Below are 20,135 nucleotides of genomic sequence, written 5' to 3'. Positions count from 1 at the left end.
GGTTGGGCAGGTGTCCACCCAAACTAAAGATAGAACTGGTGTCCTGGGTGTCCATCTTCAGGACTTGTGACCTCTGTGTAGGACCCCACTGATACTATAGATTGATGCTAGGTCATTTAGCCGAAGCTAAGCCCAGGAGGAAAAGAAGGGTGCGGGGAAGACACATGAGTGAGTACTTCATGTGGAAGCCAAGGTCTTGGACCAAGCTAGCTAGCCTGGCCTGCTAAGTACCAGGTCTGTCCTAGCCTCTGTAGTCCCCATTCCAGGGCTTGAGTGTCCCCCAAAATGGAGGGATCAGCCTGGATGGTCATAATTTGAGGAGCAATGGAAGCAACCGAGATGTCATTCAATAGGTCAGGTAACTCCATGCTCCCCAGGTGTTTGCCATGCATGTTCAGCCATCCCTGTGGTCCGGTGCAGCGGAGTCGAAATGGCCTGCAGGGTTTATAGTAGCGTAGGGTACCTTTGAACGGTATCTTGGGGTTATTGTCAGTGGTTTCACAGATAATTCTGTGGGGGCAGAAGTGGGGACGGGGGGACTGACGGTTACCAGCCCTCTAGAAGCTGGTCAGCTGATAAAGAGTGGATCTTTGAGGGCAGAAAGAAACCACTAGTGTTTAAGAGGAACTAGTGTTTCTTAGGAACTCAGGGTAGGATGGAGGCCTAGACCCAAGTAGTTCAGCCTGGGCAGATGGTGTCCTGTGTAGGACTTGGCTAGTTCCTGCTGTCCAGTCCAAGCCAGTGAGAGCTCTAGGTAGGACTGAAAGAACTTCCCTACTGGAGAGGACGCCGCTGGGGCTCCCAGATAGGTGCCAGGAGACATGAGTTTCATTTTCACTGGGAGGGATGTCCAAGAAGTGGTCTGTGGCAAGGCCTAGAAGACCATTCCTGGGGGTTGCTGGGAGTAGGGGAAGGTTGATGTGTCGCAGAAGCCCAGGATGGCAAGGTCTGGGGCTCTAGGACAGGTGGTCCCTCCATGTCAGGTGTCTGAGGGTGGCAAGCCAGCCTCTGGGTACTCCCTGTCCCTAGTAGAGGCTGGCTGACTCCTGCGACCACAGTTCTGGGAGCCTGGGAGCAAGGAAGGGAGAAAGGACCCTCAGCTATGGAGGCCCAGCTGGGGCAGGGAAGGACAAGGCAGCAGAGAGACAAGGGCCAGGCCATGGAAAGTGATAAGGCCTCTGTGCAGGAGGACCTGCTAGGCACCTGTGTGCCTCAGGAGCAGTGGCCTGCAAGGGCAGCAGGCACCTCCAGCACAGATGGGAAAGGCCGGACCTGATGCACAGCCTACAGCCTTGCTCTTGCCCTAATCCAGTGAATGAGGAGGAGCCCCTGCCCCCCTCTTTCCCATGGCCTGAACAACACTTACTCGAGTGGGTGCCACCTGGAGCCACTGTGTCAGCCATGGAGGACAGGAGGAGCATACAGTAGTTGGCCTGGAAGGAGCCAAGGGAGGTGCTGGACTTTGGGCACAGGGTCCCTCCCGTATGTCTCCCCTCCTGCCAGGGCTACTGCTGCCCCAGAACTCCTCACTCTGGACCAGGTTCCCCCATGGCACATAAGGGATGGTGACAGGATGTGGTGGTGAACCTAGGTTTTGTTGGACCAGTTCTAGAAGAACAATGGGTCTCTAAAGTGACTTGGGGCACGGACAAGCATAGGCCAACATATGCTTTGGCCCTGAGGTCTCCCCTCCGCTCTGTCCAGGCCCTAATGCTGCCCATCAGGATGCTAGTACAGGGCTGCGGTAGTTCCCATAGGACCAGAAGGATGGCCCCACCTCAGGAAGAAGAATGGACAGTGGGTTGCTGGCTTGCCTGTGATTCCAGACACTGGATCCTCTTTTCTTGCTCTCTCAGCCCGGTGATGTATTTGGCAATCAAGTCCACTCTGGAAAGCAGAGCCGGCCGCAGATGTGGCACCTCCATGACAGGCCACAAGGGGGAGCCTGCCTGCCTGCCCTAACTGCTTTCTCAGGACCTCAGTCAGCTGTGGCCTCTTCTTGTTCTACTCTCCTTCCAGTCTTGATCTGGGGCCTGTCTATGGATGTGGAACACTACTCTACCTACCCTCCCAGAGATTGAGGTCCTGTCCCTGCTTGGGATAGACCACGTAGCAAGAGGAGAAAAAGTAGGTAGTCCCCATAAGCGTTAAGGAACAGCCCCTCCACCACCTAGCATCGACTGGGGGTGATCTTCCGACTTGAGAGAGGATGAGGAGAGAGTCCCATTGCAGAAATGGGACTAATAATGCCTAATTATAGGCTTTACACACACACACACACACACACACACACACACACACACACACACACACTCCCCCTGGAGCAAGAGGCTGGAGTGCTGGGTCTCGTGACCCAGCCATGTTTCCCCAGCTCAGAGGTCCTATTACTGTCACTAAGGAGTTTCACCCAGCCTTAAGGCAGTTCAGAAAACCCCACCCATTACTGAAAAAGCTAGATATTTCCCCACCTCCACATGCTTGCACTGGGGAGCCCCTCCCAGACTTATTTCCCCTCATAACACCCAGCTGACTAAGGACAACCCAGCCCCACTGCATCTGAGTCCACCTGCCTCCAAGCAGGCCACTTTCTACATCTCTGGACAGCCCATGAACGGGAATGATGGCACCTGCCAGCCTGAGCCCCCTGTGCCCACCGTCTGGGGTCCCACAGGCTGCCCCACCTGTGTGCTGTTTTCCTCAGCACCTCCCCCTCGCTGTCCCTCCTCCGTTTCTCCATGGCACTCATGAAGTTCTCCTTCTGAACTGTTTCCCAGGTAATGATCTTCTGGTCCAAGGGGTCAGGCAAGTCTCTTTCTGGCAAGGTAGGAGACAGCAGCAAGCCTTGTGTGGGCCCCTAGGGCAGAGCCCAGGCCCAGGCTGTGGCAAGGGATTGGGGCAGATGCCGCCAGGCAGGGCATAGTGCAGATGGCAGAAATAAGCCCCATGGAGGGATCTGGGGCTGCAAGAAGACAGGATGGCCCTGTAGCTGTCTAGTACAGGGGGCCTGGGGCTTTGGCTAGCCTGGACAGAGCCTAGATGAGAAACCCCAGTCCCTTCTGTGAGTCTTCTCTGGCAGCTAGGACCCTTGGGAGCAGGGGCATCCATCCAGCCTGTGGCCTCACCCAGGTGCTGACGCTTGTGCTGGACTTCTTTCCTGAAGACCCTCTTGAGCACCAGACTCAGGTGGCTGAGCAGGATGAAGGGCGGGGCCAGGGCCGGTCGCCCATGGTATTCAACAATGAGGTGGTAGCGCTGAAACTTCCAGAACATGTCGGCATTGCCCTGGACCACTTGGAATGTGTAGCTACAGGATACATGGCCAAACCCTTGCCTCATAAGCTGCTCTCCCTGCTCGTAGAAGCATGCTACCTCAACCCGGCACCACCTCCCATGCCAGATGCCACCCCATCCTGTATCCCACTTCCCTTCTCTCACCCCTCCACCTCCCACACCCTATATGCCATCCTCCATTGCATCCAGGGGGCAGCTGGCCTGTCCTAGGAGCCCTTTCAGAGATGGAGGCTAACATAGTTAGCCTTAACTGTCACCTTGACGGTCTACAGTCACCTGAGAACCACAAGTGAAGGACTGCCAAGATCAAATTGTCCCGTGAGCATGCCTGGGGCGGGGATTATATTGACTATTAATTGTTGGAGGAGGGCCCAACCCATTGTGGGCCGCACCATCCCTTGTGCAAGAGGTCTAGGGCTATGTCTAGCTAAACACGAGCCTGAGTGAGCCAGCAAACAGCATTCCTCTGTGGTTCCTGCTTTGAACTCCTGCCCCAACTTCCCTCAGGGATGGACTGTGATCTGGGCATGTAAGGTGAAATAAACTGTGCCTTCCCCTAAGTCGCTTTCAGGCAGTTTTATCACAGCAGTGGAAGAGAGACTAAGACAGGGACCCAGCAGTCCTCAGTCACAGACTCAGGGGTTCTGCAGTGGAGGCATACTCCCTGCAGGTTTTTACACAGTCCTGAGCTCCCAGCCCTGTAGGCTCACCCTCCTTCCTAGCAGGATAGACATTAGCTAAACATGAGCCTGAAACCTGGGGTGTTGGCTCCCTACTGCCGAGCCAGCCCAATGGACACAGCAGTGAAAGGGACTAGGTCCTTTCTACTAGGGACATAGGTCCTATCTCTGCCGGCACCCTGAAACCAGCCCCACTGAGAGGAGGGAGCGTGGATGTAGTGAGGGCGGGTGGCCAGGAGAGGAGGAGGGTACCTGAACATGGCGATCAGCAGGTTCATAAGTAGCACATTAGTGACCAGCAGGAAGGTGACCAGCAGGAGAATGACCACCCAGTTGGCATAGAGATTGGGGCAGGCAGCCGAGCTTTCCAGCAGTAGAGGGTGAAGGGAACAGTTCACACGGGCCTCTGCAAGGCAAGCAGACGTCTTCAGACTGGGAGTGTGGTTCCAGCTGAGGCAATCAGGCTCACATGGGGCTGGCCATGTGAACCACAAAGTACCAAAAGTCCCATTGTGGAAGCCAGCAGGTGGACTCCTTATCATCTGCCCTCTCTGCTGGGATTCCAGGAAAGGTCACAGGCCATGGAGGCAAAAAGAGTCCTGGAACCCACTTCTGTCTGCCATTGCATGGAACAATTCCTCCACCTACCCCAGAAAGGCTTACTGCCCATGCCTTTCCCACCCAGGGCTCCCAGTTGAGAGTGAGGCTGCTGCCTTCTAGACATCTATGCCCACTCTGGGAGTTTCCAAGGCCCTGGGCATCCCCCCAAGCGCTCTGGGCCACAACACTAGCCCCTTTGAGCCGTCAGCTCCTTCATTTATGCTTCTCCCCTGCAGGTCCCCTGGCTACACCTGGCCAAGCCTGCCAGGCAGCACAGGCTGAGGTTGCCATCCTGACTCCTGATTCCATCCCTGTCTTCTCCAGGCTGTGTGCTGGGGCATGACTGTCGTGTAAGTAGGTGTGAACATATGCGCATGTGTACATTTCCTATTCCTGTTCTTCCGGATCTCTGTGTTACAAGTGATACTCTAGGGAGGCTGCTTGGGGTGCATTTTTGGTATATGGGACTTTCAAGGTCTACCTGTGTGTACTGGTGTTTCTCTGACCCTGTCTCCCTTTCTAGGACAAATTCCTGCCTTGCGATCCCAGTGAGTTATTCTGATTGGTCAACCCACGGGTGAGTAATGGAGTGTTGTATTGTATGGAGGGGTGCGTCAGCCATCTGAGAGTGCCAGATCCCATCCTGTCCCGTCCAAGGCTGCATTAGCAGCCACCCCCGCCCCCCAGCCTATGAATCTGCTCCTAATGTTGTTCCCCCACTCTCTTCTCTCCTCTTGGTGCCCCAGATGGGTGGCCAAGCCCTCCTTTGTGAAGCCGTAAATCTACACCTGCCTGAGGTCTGAGAAGGCCCACACGGCCTAGTTGAATGCAAATTTGGCCCTGGAGCCCAGAGCTCGGTGGAAGGACGGGCAAGTGTGGTGTGGAGGGAATGGAAGGGGAGGGAAAGGAAGTGAAGAGAAGGACTTCCGTGTCTCTTTACTCCAAAAACTGGGCCAGAATTACCCAGGCCTTAGTTTCCCTCTGAGCACAGGCATGTTAGAGAATACCAGTCCGCTGTCAGCACAGTAGACACAGTGTGAGGGGAAGGGCACTGACGAACCTAGTGAGGGGGTTGGCAAGACTGTTCCATGACTCGCTAGGCCTGCCACATCCCCAGTGGTTCTGCTGACCCTGCAGTGGCCTCCGTGCCTAGACTGAGGACTTTCTATCCCACTGCCCTTCTAGGCTGCCAGTGGCCTGAACCTCTTCCCCAATGCCTGTGGAAGAGAGACCAGAGTTATAGCTACTAGGGAACTGAGACCCCAGAGCTGCTGGGCTGAGACATTCAACTTCCTCTTCCTGCCCCCAGGGATTGGGGCCATGAGGCCATATGGTGAGGGGGGAGGGAAGAGGCAGGCAATATCTGCTTAAGCTAATGGCCTAGAAAAGCGATGTCTCAGGTTGAGCAAACACCGAAGGCACTGGGGTGGGGAGAAAAAAACAACCTAGGGTATGGCTTGGAAACACCCCAATTAGAAGTTAATTTCCAGCCCTTCTGTTCCTGGAGGCCTGGACTTGCTCCAGTCTTACTGTCCTCTATTGACAAATATTCATTGAGCGTCATGATTGCTGACCTGGCCTCATTATTGGCCTCCCCCAGGATGGCTAGGGTCAGGTCTCTACTGACTATCCAAGCTGCATGGCCCCACAGTTGGATAACCCTAAATCCCTTGACACTAGCATGAACACTGACCCTTATGCCTCAATCTGCACCCCATCTCTAAGCCTGTGCATGCTCAATAGTGCCATGTGGAGCTGCTGTCCTGAGCCCCGACTCTCTAGGCCCCTTTATCTGTCTGATGAGCCGGATCCCTCTGTTTGCCCAATCTTAGCCATCTTAGGTCTTCACAGGTCCCCATTCTGGCTCCAGGTTTTTCATTCCTCCACCACCCACAGGCCCCCTGCTGTAAGTTCCCAGCTGCACCCACTTGTCATGCAGTCCTAGGATCTCCATCAGCCCTAGACAGGTGCAGGGCCTAGCTTGAGGGGACACCCATGATTATAGATAAGCCACACACCATTGACACCAACAGGCAACACACACAAGTTGGATGGATCCTTAATGAAAGCAAGGTCCAGTTGGAAATGGTGAGCAGATGGACCACAGGGAAACTGCAGCCAGGTGAAGAAGCAACGTGGAATAGCCAGGGTGGCCTGGGTTCTTCATGCTGTGCTCGTAGTGTCTGCCCGTCCTCTGCCCCTCACAAGACCCCCTCAAGGGCCAGCCCAGCCCTAGACCCCCTCAGACAGAAATCCAGCTCTGGCTATTTGGCATCTCTATGGCCTACTTTCCAGTCAGGGGAAAGATGAGGGCTCCATGGCCACTTGTGTCTTGCCCTGCTTCTGGATCCCAGCCTGTGGCCTAGACTTAGGATGTCATTGTCTCAGGCATTTCCAGCCAGGGCCTTGGTGACACAGAAATGAGACCACATATCCTGGAGCCCACCAGCCCACCAGCCCACCTTCCTGGCTCAACACAAACCATCAATCTCGTCCAGAGGGATTTGCCCAAAGATCTGCAGGTAAGGCCGGTAGAGCACACGGCGGAAAATCCACTCCAGACGGCCATCGTGGGGGTGCAGCAGGGCCTGAGTCGTCACACCGTAGGCCACAAGCCACACGCTCAGGAAAAAGAGGAAGAAGAAGACATCCTTCATCTGCAGGGGGATGAGGGTCACAGTCACGGATGGACTGGATGGGAACTCACCTCAAGGAGTCAGAGGGGCTCATTTTCCTCCGTATGGGAGTCCAGAGAGCTTACCCTCACCTAGGGCTGGAGTTCCTGGGTTCTCACCTCAGCCAAGGATTAGGGTGTCAGGGTTCTCACCACCACCTTGGTTGGGGTTTCAGTACTTACCCCCATCCAGGGTTGAAAGTCCCAGGATTCTCACCACTACCAGGGTTGGGATATCACAGGGCTCATCACCACTCAAGGTCAAGGTCCAAGGGGGCTCACCCCTAACATAAGTTAGGGTTCTGGGGGCTCACCTCCACCCAGGGCTAGGGTCCTATCTACCCAAACCTGGAGGTATAGGGGTCACCCCTTTAGTTGGACACAGTGGTAGCTCACTCTCATCCAGAGTTAAAGTCCAGGGCCCTTACCATTCGAGTCAGTGTTCTTTTGGGCTCCTCAGCTATCCAGAACTGGGGTCCCAGGGGACTCACCCTCAATAGGTTTAGGGTCCCGAGGACTCACCATCCACTGGGTCAAAATGCCCCATCTATCCAAGGCTGGGGGCCCAGTGCCTCACCCCCCTCAGGGGTCAGGGTCCCACAGACCCACCATCCGCTCTACAATGATGATCTTAGGACCCAGCTGCTTGTGAATGGCAAAGATGTGGATGAGCCGAAGTGTGAACACCATGAAATCAATGGCCAGAACAGTGCGTCCAGCCTCAAACACCGAGGGCAGCATCCTGGAGAGAGACAAAGGCTGGGTAGGGCTGTTGGTACCCACAGAGGGCCAGAGGCTTTCCCCAAGACACAGTATGCTAGCTAAATGGCCAAAAGGCAGGTTCCAGGACCATGCTAGGATTTCAGAGAGCTGAGTGGGTCCCCTAGGGCCTGCCCACCAGCCCGTCTGAGGCTACAGACCTACAGGTGACACCAACAATGAACAGGAAGATGGCCACCATGTCACACTTGTTCCAGTTGTCCTCTACATACAGAGTGAACTTCTTCACCAAGTGTGTGTCCTCATCTGTAAAGAAGCCCTGACAGAGGGAGGAAGTCTGGTTATAGCAGCCAGGTCCACCTTGCTGAGACCAGGGTAGAATCTGCATGTGTCAGGGCTCAGTTTGTCAAGCTGATCAGAACTAATTGGTGACTAGGACCCCGTGTATGGCTAGGACTGGGAGTATCAGTTGAAGAGATTTCAGGACTAAGTCTGGGACAAAAAGTGAGGTCAAGCTGAATCTGGAGTCAGGACTGTCTGTGACTAAAACTCAGGGTCAATTTACATTGCATGTCTGGACTTAGCCAGTGACTCAGGTCAGGGTTCAGACTCTGACTAGGGAATCATGATCATGACCAAGCTGGAACAGGGATTGAAGCTCAGGATGGAGCTGAAATCAGCTCTGTTTGTGATCGTGATCAGGGCTCTGACTGTGACCAACATCAAGACTCTGTGATGACCCTTGATCAAGATAAGGGCTTGGTCTGGAGCTGGGATTGGGGCTCAGTCTGTGACCAGGGCCATGATGCAGTAGACTGGGTTGACAAGAAGGCCACACAGTGGTCTTGTTCTATAGATGAAAAGTCTTAGCCCCCCCGCCTTCCAGAGCAGGCCCCACCTGGAGCTACATCTAACATAGCCTGAGCTGCAGAGCCCAGGAGTAGGCCATGCTGTCCACTGACCTGTCGGATTTCCTCCAGGACCAGTGTGAACACCCAGAAATAGAGGGTAACCTCAGACCCAGATGGCCCCTGGGGAGGTGGCTTGAAGTCTACCAGCAGGACATAGGTGAACAGGAAGAGGAATGCAAAGTACATGACCACATTCCCCAGGAACACAGTCACAGGAGCTCCCCAGAACTTCCTCCACCGTGTGAGCAGGAAGGCGGCCTGTGGGCCTAGATCGCCTGGAGCCCTTGGTGTCTCTGTCAGCTTCTCCAATCTGTGTGGGTATGGAGGAGGTCACCATGGTGAAGAGGCACCTAACCACGGTACCCGCAAGGGAGCCTGCCTCTGTCTACCTGTGTCTATCCACTGGCCACTGCTGAGTGGTAGTCCTTACTCTCTCCATCCTTCCCAGCCTCCTCCATTCTTTTTAAACTTCATGCTCCCCAGCCTTCTCTATCATTCTGGGCCTCACTCTGTCCCTTCTATAGTCCCCTCCATTTTTCCTACCCTCTGTCTTTCTGGGCCCATTCTGTCTTCCCCACTTTCCTTGCTCCTCCTATCTTTCCTCACTCCATCCTTCCTGGCCCCCTCTATGCATTTCACCACCCTGCCACCCCTTACTGGCCGCCCTGGTTGCACAGGAAGCTCTTTTCCACATCCAAGCTGTCCAGCTCCTGCAGATCTTCCAGGTCCATCCTCTGCGGGACATCCTCACTGCAACACAGGGAAGGATAGCCGAAGCACACAGAGAAGGAAGTACTAGGCCCACCGAGAAGAAGGAGGACTCACATAGTCAACTGGACATTGGGCTATGAGAAGTGGGAACAGTGAGAGACTCTGGCACCTGCATAAACCAACCTGAAGGTGATGAGGTTGGTATAGATGAGCGCTGGGCAGGTGAAGGCACCCAGCAGCCGTAGGATGGGCGTGCCTGTGGCCATGTCTCCCCACCAGATCTTGGTCAGGAATGCCTAGAATAAAGTCACATGTTCCAGATGCCTATCACTCCTGATCCTCCTGTTTCCACCTCCCTAGTGATGGGATTGTTGTCACGGACCACTGCAGCTGATTTATTCAGTTCTGGGGATTGAACCCAGGGCTTCATGCATGCTGTACACTCTATTAAATGAGCCACTATTGTAACCTTTCAGGAACAGAATTAGGGGTTGGGGTTAAGGACAACCAAACTGAGAACAGGTGTTGCTGGGTCTAAGAACCAAGCTAGAAAAGCATCCCTGATGAAGGAAGCTGGAACCCAGCCACTCTTCCTGGTCCCTCCCCTATGTAGCTTGGGCATGGGCTGGAAGCTGTAGACTGGGACATTATTAGCTGAGATACCTCAGTGTCCTGGGTGGGTAACCTGGACCCTGCCAACCCTTCTTATCCTCAAGCCATCCATCCTTAGGCCGATCAGCCACTCACTTGCACACCATCATGGGCAAAGAAGGCCTTGGCATCAGCTTCAGTGGCCAGGTGCAAGCAAGTGGTCCTGCTCCAGCTGTGGTTCCTGCGCACCAGCAGGGCAAAGGCACGGTCCTCACTGTTGCTGTAGCACTCAGAGAAAAGATCTGTGCACGAAGCCAGCTGCTAGGATGGGGTGCTGAAGCCTGGTTCCTGGGTCCCCGTCCTCTGCAGCATACATCCTGCATCTGCTTTCTAAGGTCCAGCCAGGCCTCCCATGCTACAGGGCCCCTGAGAGTTCCTGCCTGGCCCCAGGGCCCTTCCCAACCTCTGACCTTCTCTGGCCCTTCCCCTTCCCTCTTAGTACTGTGAAGGCCTCAATTGACACAAAGGGCTTCCACTCTGTGGTAGGGACCAGTACATGACTATCATGTACTGTAACATCTCCACCTCCCTGTAGGACTTTTTGACTAACCTCCACCCCCAGAAGGAACTGCCCTGAGTTCTGCTCTACACTGGAGGCCATGGGGGTCACCCTGAGCCACTTGCTGAAGACAGCTAATCCCTTGTCTACAGGGGAGCAGGAACAGAGACCTTCGACCTGTCACTTACCCAGGGCCAGCTGTTCATACTTGGCCTCACGCATGGTGCGGGCCACCTCCGCTTCTTTCTCCAGGTGAGACATTTCCTTTATGATCTTGCAGGCAGCCAGAGCAGCAGCCACACCCTCCTGGCCCTGGAAGATGGAGAGACAGGGTCTTAGAAGGTGGCCCAACTGTCCCAATATTTCCCAATCTGCTTCTTAGGATGTCAAGGGAGCTGTGGACTGAGGTGGCTGCTCACCATGGCCCAGAAGTATGTGGCCATCTCATAACGGTTCTGTAGCACAGCCCAGAGGAACAGGTCCCTCCAAGGGTCCTCACTCTTCCGATTGAGGTCTGGTAGCCACTTCTGGCCTGTGGGCCGCCTCTCCTGCAGAACAGGGCATCAACATCCAGCCTTCCCAGCACACCCTGGCCCAACTTAGCTCTACTCACCTCCAACCTGCGCCCATCCTGGTAGAAGCCACGGCAGGCATCGTGCAGGAAATCCTTGAGTACACGGGAGACCTCATGGAGTGAGAAAGCGGGCAGTCCAACAGGCAGCTCCCGGGCCTGCTGAGCACCCAAGCCAGCCAGTGTCAGCCGGCCCTCCTCATGCTTACGCTGTAGCAGTTCAAAGAGGAGGCTCTTGGGGGACACAGAGTGGTAAAGCTGCTGCAGCCGCCCATAGGTCAAGAACTCGGCCATGTCAGCACCGCTGTCCACAAAGAGGCGCACGAAGTCAGGCTTGTTGCTCACTAGGGCATCAGTCATCACCTCTTCCAGATCGCAGGACTAGATTCACCCGGTAGGGGAGGAGATCAGCACAGTAAGAGGGAGGAAGAGGAACTGGACATCCTCCCCTGGGCACCCCAACCTGTACCCTAAAGCTGGGGCAGGCATGGGTTAGCAGAGTATGCTGGCCTCAGGAGCTGGGAATAGGAAAGGTCTGATGAGTTGACAATAAGAGTGTCAGGACTCCCACACCCCAGTCTGGACTTTGGGGGTTCCCTAGCATCATTTTGGTCTCCTCAGGGCAACAGCTGGGGCAGAGTGGGCCCAGATGATACCTCTGAGACCCCCATGTCCTCAGGCCTTAGTGCATTCCCTGCCTGGTGTTCCCAAATCAGTTCTGGGTAGGGGGGGCACCTTCCATTCCACGTCTCCACTGAAGATCTCGCTCTTGGCAATGTCCACACGGTCCCAGGCCACAGCCAGCTTGAGCTCATCTAGGTAGTCTTGGGCCTCTTGGCTGTGGCTCTTGCAGGCTGTGGGTGGGAGTGAGTCCCACAGAGATGGAGGGGAGGGATTGGAACTCTGTAAGGACTTGATGGGGATTGGCAGCTGCTTCTGAACAGCAGCAAAAGGCACAGGACTTAACACTCAGGGACGACAGCCCACAACCCCCTAGATAGAGTCTCGTGAGGCAGAAGCATGTTTTCAGTATTATAGCACCTTGGCCAACATTTCCTTGCCCACGAGCGGGGCAGGGTGGTACATTCCCATGCAGGCACATTTCTTCCCTGGGGATGGCTGCACACTTTCACTGGAGGTCACAGTTACCCCTAAACCCCAGAATTAAGAGCACCAGGCTTTTGCCTCCATGAGACTGTGGCTCACTGAAAGCCACATGTGGTCCTGTATATGGCTCCCTGGGCCTCACTGTCTTGTGAAGGGGAATGGCTAAATTCAGAGCTGCCCTTTTGTAGACCGGACTGACCTTGAACTTGCTATATAGCCAAAGATGACCTTGAACTGCTGATCCTCCTGCCTACCAAGTGTAAGCTACCACATCTGATTTATGTGGTGCTGAAATTGAACCTAGGGCCTTGTATATGCTAGGCAAACTTTTTTTCTTTTTGAGACAGGGTTTCACTGTGTATCCCTTGCTGTCCTGGACCTCACTCTGTAGACCAGCCTGGCCTGGGACTCACAGAGATCTGCCTGCCTCTGCTTCCCAAGTGCTGGGATTAAAGGCATGAGCTATCATCACCCTGCTCAAACATTGTACCAATTGAGCCACATCCTCACCCCCAGGTGCCCCAGGTCCTCTTGGAGTGGCCCCTTACTCAGGTATGCCCCACCCTTTCCCCAACACTGCCTCTCCCAGCTTCCAGCCTGTGTTCTAGGCCAGCCCCACTGCCCCAACAAGCCTGGGTTGAAATCCAACATCTCTATCAGTGTCCAAGTGGACAGACCCACAGTATATCTACACAGTAAATGTTAGAACTCAGCCTTGGAAAGTCAGGACTTCCTGGCTCCGGCTGCCATGGGGATGGGTCTGTGGGACATTGCGCTTTATGAGGAAAACTGGGTACAAACAATATACGTTGTAATTCCGTTCATGTACAGTGGCCCCAAAGCTCACATCCATAGACAAAAAGCAGGTAGGGGACCAGGACCTGGGGACAAGGTGAAGTTGCTAGGGCTTTTTGGGAGGGAGTAATAGAAACATTCCAGAATGAGTGCTGGTTACAATGCCCTGAGGCTAGATTCTAAGCCCCTGATAGAAAGGACTCAAGAATTTGTGAGTCATCTTTCCTACCTGGGAAGGTCTGACAGGCATCCACTGTGAACACTGCTGAATCCTGCTGCCTCTGAAGGCAGGTCTACTTGGCTCACCTTTCACAAGCGCCTTGAGGATGACAGTGTCCAGGTCCTCGGAACCCTCCTGCTCGAAGTCGTACACAGTGAGTAGGTGGGGGTGTGCAGCAATGTTCTGTAGCTAAGACCAGGAAGAAGCCTTGAGGTCTGAATGGAGCCTGGAAAGGTCCTCAGATGAGCCACCCTGTCACCACTGACCCACAAGCCAAGCTCAGGAGCACCCACAGCCTCACGGGCTGGCTGGCTGCCTGGTCTCACTGTGGCACAAGGACCCAGATAATTCCAAGATGGGATGGGAAGAGAGGGCATAGGCAGGGCTTTCAAGAACATCCCCACCCGGGGGTTGCTAGGAGAACAGAGGCAGCAAATGCCCATCGCAGCCCCCAGCAGCACGCACCAGCTCCGTCCAGTGCACAATGGCTTCCCAAGAGAAACACTCGCCGGGGAATTTCTCTCTGAACTGCTTCTCAGCCACCTGGGGCACCAGGAGATGAGGCTGGCTCACCAGGGCAGCAAGCACATCAGCGATGCCCCCAGAACCTGCCAGGATCAGCCACGGGGCAGCCTGCTCCACTGCCCTGGAGATCCTCTGGGGAGGCAGAGTGACATTCAGATGCATATTTAAGAAGTGCCTCAGTCCTTCACATCACCCTGGGAAACCACCACATCCTCCCTGGCTCCAGTCAGGCTTTCCTCCCCCCTGCCTTTACCTCCAGGGTTCTGGGGTCACCGTTGACCAGCAGGCAAAGGACAGGTATCTGGATGTTGCTGGTGCCTGTGGGCATAGCAGCCATGAGGCCACTTGATGCTCAGAAAGTCAGAAACTCAGGTCCTCCTCATTAGATGGGGCAACCACCCCCAACTTCGGACCCCTCCCCCCCCACCCCAGCTACCATGTTTCTGACACACCCTGCCAAAAAGCTTCCTTCCCCCCCCCCCTTTTTTTTTCTTGTTTTTTGTTTTGTTTTGTTTTTTGAGACAGGGTTTCTCTGTGTAACAGTCCTGGCTGTTCTGGAACTCGCCTTGTAGACCAGGCTGGCCTTGAACTCACAGAGATTTGCCTGCCTCTGCTTTCCAAGTGCTGGGATTAAAGGCATGTACTATTACCACCTGGCTCTTCCTTCCTTTTTTTTTTTTTTTTTTTTTTTTTAAACAAAACAAAACAACAGGGTCTGACGGAGCCCAGTCTGGACTTGGTTTTGAAATGTAGTTTAGGATGGTCCCTCTGCTTTCATCTCCAGAGTGCTGGGATTATAGGCATGTGTCAGAGTGCCTGGTTTATTCCATGCTTCGGATTGAACCCAGAGCTTTGTGTGCAACAGCCAAGCACTCTACTAACTGAGCTACATCCCCAGCCCATGGTGGCTTTTTCCCCTCTCTCTTTCAAACCAAGGGTGAACCAAGGCATTGTACCAAATCCCTGAGGCTCAACACTTTAACTGTATGTCTGTACTGTCCAGGGCTGGCATGTGACAAGTAAGTACAAAGGAACTTGAGAGAAATGAAGCCTTGTGGCACCCACCACATCCCAAGGGCAGCCATGCTATGGCTAGATAGCCACTCTACCAGCATAGGACAGAGTCGCTCTGCATCACAAGAGACACACTGGGCCAACAAAGGGATAGTAGCTGGTGGGAGCAGCCCCATGCTGCCGGGGTCCTATGTGATACCTTTGTGGTGTCAGACACACAGTCTGTTTCCACTGTTAACGTGGACTGGCTTCACCAAAGAATTGCATGGTTCTTTGTTAATATATTATTCACACATGGTCTAAGCAATGATATAGTAGTTTATAAATATTGTTTGTCTGTTAATATTTTCCCAGTCCATCTCTCTTATATGCCCTTCACTAGCCACAGTTGTACCCATTGCTTCAGGCATTTCTGCTCCCTGGTGGCAGTGGAGGGGACTGTGCCTCTTGGAAGGCTTATTGGCTAGCAGAGTCTGCAGCTAGAACAATGCCAATTAAAACAGTGGCAGCTGCCTTGCTATCTGGCCAGGAGGTGGCTGCCTAGCCAGGGCCATTCTGCCCAGCTGTGCCACTCTCCCATCCCACCCCAACAGCTCTTCTTCCCAGGCTTTGTATGCTCAGGCATGCGGCAGGGGGAGGGGGTGCTTCCTGGAAGGCCCTTTCCCACTCTCCATGAAGTTCTTGCTGGTGTGTATCATATCACCATGTCCATGTCCCCAAGATGCTGCTCTGTGCAGCTGGAGAGAGCCTTACCCCCATAGCCTGTCCTCTGCTGAGAGATGTGCTTCTCCAGGCTCAGCCGTAGCTCCGCCAGTCTGTCCCCACTCCCGTGGGTGCTCGGCTCCACCAGGATGAAGTGGGAGAGATTGTTGTCCAGCGGGCAGAGTGGTCCCTGGATGCTGCCCTCATCTGCAGGGTAGTGGATGGGGGTATCCTCCTGTGCCAAGTATTTGGGAAGACATGGGGAGGTGGAGACCTCAGGAGCAGCTTTGGCTGGGCCTTGCTAGTCTGTGCACGCCATGCTGGAGCCCTGGGCAAGGCTTCAGCAAGGCCTCAGAGTCCCCACCCCTTAGGCAGAGGGAGGCTGGACTGCTGGGCCGGGGGGCCTCCCTGGAATGAGTGAACCATGGAAACAGCTGGGGCCAGGGCTGTGCAAGCTCCACCTTCTAGACTCTTCTGGGCTGGGGTCCAGACTTCACCTCAGTGGGGCCTCCTGGGCTTCTTATTGGTTATGCCTTACACAGTCCACAGAGTGGGGGATGTGAACAAATACCAGAGAGCAGAAGCCACCTGGACAGGGTTTCGTAGGACTTGAGGACAGCCGTCTAGCCAGGCTGGGCCCAGAGTGCTATCAGTCTAGCTCCCTAGAGGGATGCCGCAGGTTGCCACCCTTATTCCTGAGTGATGCTGCCACCTGCTGGGGAGTGCTGAGGCCCGAGGAAACAATGTCTTTCTTCCCACTGAAGCCTATCCGTGTCCCCCACCTCACAATGCTTTCAGAGCCTATGCAGGTAACATAGTCCTTCAGCCTGTCCATAGCTTCCTCTACCTACCCAAGCTTACTGAGCCCTAGCAGCCATGGACCCATGAACCTGTCACTCACCTGGACACCATCTAGAAGCTGACGGTGAAGGATACGGTCCAGAGAGGTCATTCCAATGGCCACTACACGGACCTTGGTGGATGTGCTAGCCAGAGAGTGATCACGTACAGCCTGCCCAACGTGGCGGGCCAGGCCTACACGGAGGGCGCTCGTCAGGATCCAGGCACCTATGGGAGTTGGGAGAGAAAGGTCCTGGAGTCCTAACAGCTGGCTGGCCCAAGTCCATCCCCTAGTCATATCTACAGTCAGAGACCCGGGACTCAGGTAATGGGAAATGCTTTTTTGCCCCTTCCCCCAGACAGGGTCTTTTTAATGTTGTCTAGCCTGTAACTTGAAGTAATTCCCCTCCCTGCCTCAGTGTTTCATGTACTAGGAGTACAGTATGCACCACCATGCCCAGCTACAGGGACCACTTTGAAGCTGATGGGGAGACTAAGGCTCCGGGAGGATGTGCATGGGGTAGATAGTGACCTTTCCCAAGATTTGTCATAGATGCTGCCCTGTAGCCTGTTCTGGGAAAGGATTCCATGACGAAGTTCCCACTTGCATCTGACTGCAAATTGTTCCTTTATTATTATCACTTCTGCAGTGAGAGGCTCAGAACCTCCAACCCTCTTGACGGGTGTATGTTTGTGTGTGCAGAACACCTGTGTGGGGACGGGCGCATGTGCTGGCCAGAGGTACCATTCATCTTGTCTGTGTAAGATCGTCTCCGACCAACCTGGAACTCGCTGATTTGGCAAGTCTGGCCTGCCAGCAAGCAAGGGATTTTCTTGTCTATTTCCCTTTGCGTTAGGATTTCAAGTACAAGCCTCCATGCCCAACTTTCTGTATGGGTGCTGGAGACTAATCTCAGCTCTTTACTGGGACATCGGCCTGTGCTGGTCAGTTTTAATTTATTTTTTAAGTGATGTAAGTGGGGCTGGAGAGATGGCTCAGTGGTTAAGAGCACTTGACTGCCCTTCCAGAGGTCCTGAGTTCAACTCCCAGCAACCACATGGTGGCTCACAACCATCTGTAATAGGATCAGATTCCTTCTTCTGGTATATACATAAAATACAAGAATAAATATATCTTTTAAAAAAATGGTGTAAGTGTATTCAGTATGTGCATAAGAGTGAAGTTGCCTGAGGAAACCAGAGGTGCTGAATCTCCCTGGAGCTAGAATTATGTGCAGTTTCAAGTTGCCTGACTTGGGTCCTGGGAACAGAGCTCCAGTCTCCTGGAAGAGCAGTACATGCTCTCAACTGCTGAGCATCTCTCTGACCCCTGTGCTGCTCAGGTGCTAACCATCAACTTGACACAACCCAGAGTCACCTGGGAAGAGAATCTTAATCTAGATCAGCTTGGCCAGTGGGTATGTCTGTGGTGGGTGTGTCTGTGGTGGGTTGTCTTGGTTGTTAAGTCATGTAGGAAGACCCCTCACATTGAGGGCGGCACCATCCCCTAGGTGCTGAATTGCATAAAAGGAGAAAGCTTGATGAGAACAAGTAAAGATGTGTTTATTCTCGCTGTTCTTGGCTGTGGATGGGATGTGACTCTCTGCCTCAACTCTCTGCCTTCGTGTCTCTGACATGATGAGCTGTGACAGGAAATTGTAAGGCAAATGAACCCTTTTCTTCCCTGAGTTGCTTATGGTCAGGATATTTATCGCAGCAGAAATGAAAGTAGAGCATTCCCTGAACCCGTATGTTTTCAAAATAAAGCCCCAGGGATTTGATTCTGACATCTACCAGTCGCCAGGTGCCCCCCAAGGGTGGTGTGTGGGGACACACCCCAGGTGCTCCCCAAGGGTGGTGTGTGGGGACACACCCCAGGTGCTCCTTGGTGAACTGATGCCAGTGGGAGGCCGTGGCCTGAGTGGAGCGGATAGCTCTCAGGGAGGACCAGCTTCTGCACACCACCGAGCAGCTTGCGACCGCCTTTAAGTTCACCCGCACCACATCCCCGTGACCTGCCCCCATGGCCTCCCTAGGCACCACCAAAGGGGGCTGAGGAGGAGAAATGTCACCAAGGAATGCCTCCCGCCCCCACCAGTGGCAAGCAGGGCAGCAGGCCAGGCAGGCCCAGCCCAGGGCGAGCCTTACCTGTGCTCTGAGCTGCTTTCACCAGCCCCTTGCGCAGGACGTCCCGAAGCCAAGACTTCATAGCAAAAGGCCGCTCCTCACCCACCAGGGACACCACCAGGTTGGGGGCTGGCAGGTGCCACTCGGTGAGCAGGAGTTCAAAAAGCATAGAGGGGGCCACGCTGCTGGGCACCTTCACAAACTGCAGGATGGGGGCAGGTGGATTCAGGGTCGAGGGACAGGTAGGCAGCACTGGGGTGGGGGCTTCCGGGCCTATGGTAATGTTAGATTGGAGGGAGTTCTTGAAGGATTCTGGGCATGGGACAGGGCAGGCCATAGGAGGGCAGGCCTTAGACCCCTCTTGGGGTAAGGCCTCTGTATGGTACAAGATACACTGCAGTGTATCTTCCCCTCATGAGTCGGGGGTGAGGCAGGAGTCCTGGGCCTCAAGGTTCCCATTATCACAAGGGCAGGAAGCAATTCTCAACTTTTGTCCATCTGGTCAGGGTCTCTGCACTCAGATCATAAGGAATGGCCCCAGGGTGATGGGCTTTGAGGAGGAAGTAAGACTTGAAGATTCCAGGCATGGTGGATGTCACCCAGGTGCAGGCTGCCCCTACCTTGCTTCGCTTCTTCCTGGACCCTCCGAAGTCAATCTCTCCCCGGCATAGGACTGGCTCCCACCCATCATCAGTATCTGGGGGGCTTCCAGGGCAGGAGCTCTGGGCAGTTTGCATGGTGGCTTCTCTATGAGACAGATGATGGAACCCAGAAAGTGGGGTAGCCACCCTCTTCCCCACTTGACAAGGAAGACTTATCCCAGCTGATATGAAGTGGCTGTCCACCAGCTGACCCCACCTGCCGTGGCTCTACCACCTTCCTCACAGTAGCTGTGATTAGAGTCAGGCTCATTCCCCACTGGGGACAGGGGCATGGCAAACCCACCTGCCTACCTCTGTTCCCCACACTTACCGAACTCTGGGTGTCTGGACTCCAATATGCCTGTCACGGTTCTCCAGAGGCTTTTGCAGGGAATGTCCTAGAAAGCCCCAAACACTAGGTAAGGAATTCAGTTTTCCAACCCAAGGGAGCCACAGCCTAGACTGCTCCAGACAAGGTTTGAGGACATCCTGGTTTGCACCTGAGTAGGTAGGTAAGAAGGCAGGTGACCTAGTTCAGATGCAAAGGGGCTGGGAGGACAAAGCAGAGAAAAGGAGGGACCTTTGTGGACCGGGAAGTTCAGGGAGGGGAGGCCAGGGAAGGAAGGCAGAGATGAAGGCTAGAATGGGAGGTGGGGACAGAAGGCAGAAAGGGAAGTCAGGAAGGGAAGTCTGTGCAGGGTAGCAGGTGAAGAGGGCAACGGGAAGAACACGGGTGGGGGGGCAGGGAGGGGAGCCTTGTCCTGGCTCCCCTGGCCTCAGAGGCAGAGCCAGGACCCCACCAGGCTCTTCCCCTTCAAGTTCCCACCTTGGCAAACAGAGGATGAAGAGGCTGCCT

At 54.4% G+C, this 20,135-nt stretch overlaps 1 protein-coding gene and 1 long non-coding RNA gene across 2 annotated transcripts; one reads left to right on the top strand and one right to left on the bottom strand.

The window, feature by feature from the left end:
* Positions 1–443: 443 nt before the first annotated feature.
* Positions 444–19,377, bottom strand: Trpm5 (transient receptor potential cation channel subfamily M member 5). Its single transcript, XM_028870899.2, has 24 exons — positions 19,259–19,377; positions 18,660–18,840; positions 16,573–16,739; positions 15,723–15,906; positions 14,209–14,273; positions 13,896–14,087; positions 13,517–13,619; positions 12,044–12,162; positions 11,351–11,689; positions 11,157–11,285; positions 10,926–11,049; positions 10,335–10,480; positions 9,771–9,883; positions 9,534–9,626; positions 8,928–9,186; positions 8,166–8,284; positions 7,855–7,987; positions 7,054–7,228; positions 4,224–4,377; positions 3,123–3,304; positions 2,682–2,814; positions 1,815–1,887; positions 1,367–1,433; positions 444–1,068 (listed from the first exon to the last, which is right to left on the bottom strand). The coding sequence occupies exons 1-24, from the start codon at positions 19,373–19,375 to the stop codon at positions 980–982; spliced, it is 3,456 nt and encodes a 1,151-aa protein (XP_028726732.1). The 5' UTR covers positions 19,376–19,377; the 3' UTR covers positions 444–979.
* On the top strand, positions 2,164–11,205 carry LOC119088603. The gene is made up of 4 exons (XR_005092265.1): positions 2,164–2,774; positions 4,808–4,921; positions 5,095–10,989; positions 11,120–11,205. It is a non-coding gene; the product is annotated as an uncharacterized LOC119088603 (long non-coding RNA).
* Positions 19,378–20,135: the final 758 nt, after the last annotated feature.

The sequence above is a fragment of the Peromyscus leucopus genome, chromosome 1 (genome assembly GCF_004664715.2).
Source record: "Peromyscus leucopus breed LL Stock chromosome 1, UCI_PerLeu_2.1, whole genome shotgun sequence".
Taxonomy (NCBI): domain Eukaryota; kingdom Metazoa; phylum Chordata; class Mammalia; order Rodentia; family Cricetidae; genus Peromyscus; species Peromyscus leucopus.
Note: the sequence above shows the minus strand (reverse complement) of the source record. Positions and strands in the feature narration are given on the sequence as shown.